This window comes from Lactuca sativa, chromosome 5 (genome assembly GCF_002870075.4).
Source record: "Lactuca sativa cultivar Salinas chromosome 5, Lsat_Salinas_v11, whole genome shotgun sequence".
Classification (NCBI taxonomy): domain Eukaryota; kingdom Viridiplantae; phylum Streptophyta; class Magnoliopsida; order Asterales; family Asteraceae; genus Lactuca; species Lactuca sativa.
Genome location: NC_056627.2, coordinates 169,753,320 through 169,756,418, shown reverse-complemented (window position 1 = coordinate 169,756,418; position 3,099 = coordinate 169,753,320). Strand labels below are relative to the sequence as shown.

The 3,099-nt window shown below is 39.3% G+C and overlaps 1 protein-coding gene across 1 annotated transcript; it reads right to left on the bottom strand.

Moving 5' to 3' along the window:
• Positions 1 to 1,319: 1,319 nt before the first annotated feature.
• On the bottom strand, positions 1,320 to 2,297 carry LOC128134257 (uncharacterized). Its single transcript, XM_052771786.1, has 4 exons — positions 1,967 to 2,297; positions 1,785 to 1,810; positions 1,545 to 1,628; positions 1,320 to 1,427 (listed from the first exon to the last, which is right to left on the bottom strand). Exons 1-4 carry the CDS (start codon positions 2,295 to 2,297, stop codon positions 1,320 to 1,322), a joined length of 549 nt encoding a protein of 182 aa, XP_052627746.1.
• Positions 2,298 to 3,099: the final 802 nt, after the last annotated feature.

Sequence of the window (3,099 nt, the reverse complement as noted above, 5' to 3'; positions counted from 1 at the left end):
GCAACGACGTTGGGTCGAACTACTCAATGATTATGAATGTGAAGTTCATTATCATCTGGGAAAAGCCAATGTAGTAGCGAATGCCCTATGTCAAAAGGAGTACTATGGTCGAAGAGTGAAAGAGCTAACCATGACAATCCATTCACACCTGTCAACGCAAATCAAGGAAGCCCAACTGGAAGCCTTGAAACCTGAAAACATAAAAGGTGAAGCACTTAGTGGGATGGAAAAAAACTTTGAAATCAAAAGTGACGGAGCGAAAGCGCTAACTAATGCACCCGCCGTGTTCATGGACTTAATGAATCGGGTATGTCGTTCGTTCTTGGACAAATTTGTGATCGTATTCATAGACGACATACTAGTTTATTCAAGGAGTGAAGAAGAACATGGTCAACACCTGAGACAAGTTTTGGAGACACTACGAGCAGAGAAACTTTACGCAACATTATCAAAGTGTGAGTTTTGGATTAGGAAAGTGGACTTCCTAGGTCACGTGGTCAGCGCAGAGGGAATCCACGTTGACCCTTCCAAAATAAAGGCAATCAAAAATTGGTCAGCACCGAAGTTCTTGACCGAAATTCGCCAATTTCTAGGCCTTGTTGGCTATTACCGCAGATTCATACCAAACTTCTCCAACATTGCGAAACCCCTTACCACCCTAACTCAAAAGGGTGTAGCCTCCAACTGGGGAGAAAAGCAAGATGCTACATTTCAAACTCTGAAGCAAGCCCAATGCAACACACCTATTTTATCTCTTCCAGAGGGGACAACAGACTTCGTAGTATATTGTGATGCATCCAAGCATGGTCTGGATTGTGTGCTAATACAACAAGGAAAGGTTATTACTTACGCCTTGTGACAGCTAAAAACACACAAAGTCAACAACACCATGCATGATCTAGAGCTTGGAGCAGTAGTATTCGCTCTGAAGATTTGGAGGCACTACCTATACTATAAGGTCCAAAAACGGATCTTACCATAGATCAAAAGCAAACACAATCACAAAAGGCAAATAGAAAACAAAGGGAAATAACAAACCAAGCTTGCATACGTTTTATAGCTATAAACGTTTGATACAACTCGGTGGGATGAGGTATGTTTGATCTTGAGTATACTTATTTCTCTTTTAGGAAATAACAAACCAAGCTTGCATACGTTTTATATCTATAAGCTTACAAATTTTAAAATTCATAATATATAAGTATAACCCCAAATACATAGAGGTACACGAAATACTTTTACAATTTGGAATTCAAGTTTATTGTACGATAGGAGACGGTTTACGTACATCTAATATGCAGATGACTACACCATGTCTTTTAGACCAAAAAAGAGCCTTCCATGACTGTGATGGCTTTACCTCGAATAAGTACTCTTTGATTCTTCTTATCTAGATGTATATCTAAAATGCCACTTCTAGGTGAAGCCTGATGAGTAGAAAATAAACAGACAAACAAGTGTAAGAGAATAGAATAGGTAGTCAATAGTCATGAAAAATAACAATTTATGGTTACATATCATTGAAGAGAGAGAAAGAGAGATACTTGATATGCAAGAAAATCAAATTTCCCCAACTTGTCGCTCCAATAGGCTACTAGGGCACAATAGGCACTTCCGCAAATAGGATCCTGAAAGAAAAATAAGTATACTCAAGATCAAACAATTATGCTACTACTAACAACATAAACATGATGAAAGAAAAGAAATTCAATATAATTACCTCATCAATTCCATATTTAGGGCAGAAAAAGCGAGTATAAAAGTATACTCAAGATCAAACATACCTCATCAATTCCATCTTCAAAGATATCTTCAACAACCAGTATTTGAAAATTGTTGAGATGAAGAATATCCCATTTCCGAAATTGCAACAGGTCTCTTCAATCATAGAGTCTAATGCATCCATTTTTAAGCTTAACGACTACACCAGAGGTGATCTCGTCAAAGACCCAACACTCCAATGAACCAAGAGATCTGTCCTGATAAACTTGAAGCACCGGAAATTGTTTAACCTGCTTGGTCGCATGCCACATCACCACTTGCAATGGTTTATCGGTTGTGCGATCAATAACATCTGGATGTTCGAAAATCACAGATTCAGCAGTTGGCATAGAAGGAAACCCTCTTTTGACTTGTTCCTCAAGAAAATGCTTGAATTGAGTTACTTGCGGATTGTCTGTTTGATTGGTAAAGGGAGGTCGAGAAAACTCCGTCAAATCAATCCTTGTAAATGAACTAAACTCATGGCTATCTCTGTATAACTCAGAGTTACCACTCTTTCGCACCACAATCCACATTTTGAGAGGATCATGAAATCCCCATGAGGCAATTCCTGATTGATTCCCAAAAGTATCTCGGAAACGAACCACTTCAAGATCTGTCACTGTGATTAAAGGTTCATCCCAAGAAGCATTTTGGTTAGGGTTTCTCTTGAACAATAGTTGCCCTTTCTTCACTGCTTCCTCCTGAGCATGACGTATGGTTTTGTTACATGGGGAGCCTGAGGAGGCTCATCATCAGCATGACTAGCAACGCTAGATGATTGACCGATAGGCAAATCAACTGGAAAGGCTTGCACATGAAGATTAATCTTGTGTTCTTCAGCGGATGTTTGGTATTTGTCCCCAAAATCTTCCTCAAGCTTCTTTTTAAGTGAAAAATAGCTTGAAGTCAGCAAATTGAAATGATCTTGTAGATCAGAGATCTGCTTGGACTTCACCTTTTTATCCTTTGTAAGTTTGGCCACTTGCACCCCAAGACTAGATTTATCAGACTGCAGCTCAAAGAATTGAATACTGAGCTTTGAATTTTCAGCACGAAGTTCCGACACTTGAATGTCTAGCTCAATATTCTTTTGGCTCAGGACTGATATTTCTCTTTGAAGACCAGAAAGAGTTAGTTTATCGCCTCTAGAACCACCTTCTCCAAAAGAAACACCCTTGCCTCGAGGATTTGGTGTCAAAAATTGTTCTTCAGCCATGTGCAAAGCCAACCTCTCAGATGCATCATCACGATTATACCTTGGAGTTGAAAAACCAGGTGGAGTAGAGGGACCACCAACATCAAACACAGGGCTTGAACTTGTAACAAACATCTTAG

What these genes read in the sequence shown, in the direction of transcription:
- LOC128134257 (XM_052771786.1), bottom strand. Translation starts at nt 2,297, where the DNA reads ATGTGGATTGTGGTGCGAAAGAGTGGTAACTCTGAGTTATACAGAGAT. An exon ending in TTATCAGGACAGATCTCTTG is followed by an intron (nt 1,811 to 1,966) that starts GTTCATTGGAGT and finishes TGGTTGTTGAAG; the next exon opens with ATATCTTTGAAGATGGAATT. An exon ending in TTGAAGATGGAATTGATGAG is followed by an intron (nt 1,629 to 1,784) that starts GTATGTTTGATC and finishes TTTTTCTTTCAG; the next exon opens with GATCCTATTTGCGGAAGTGC.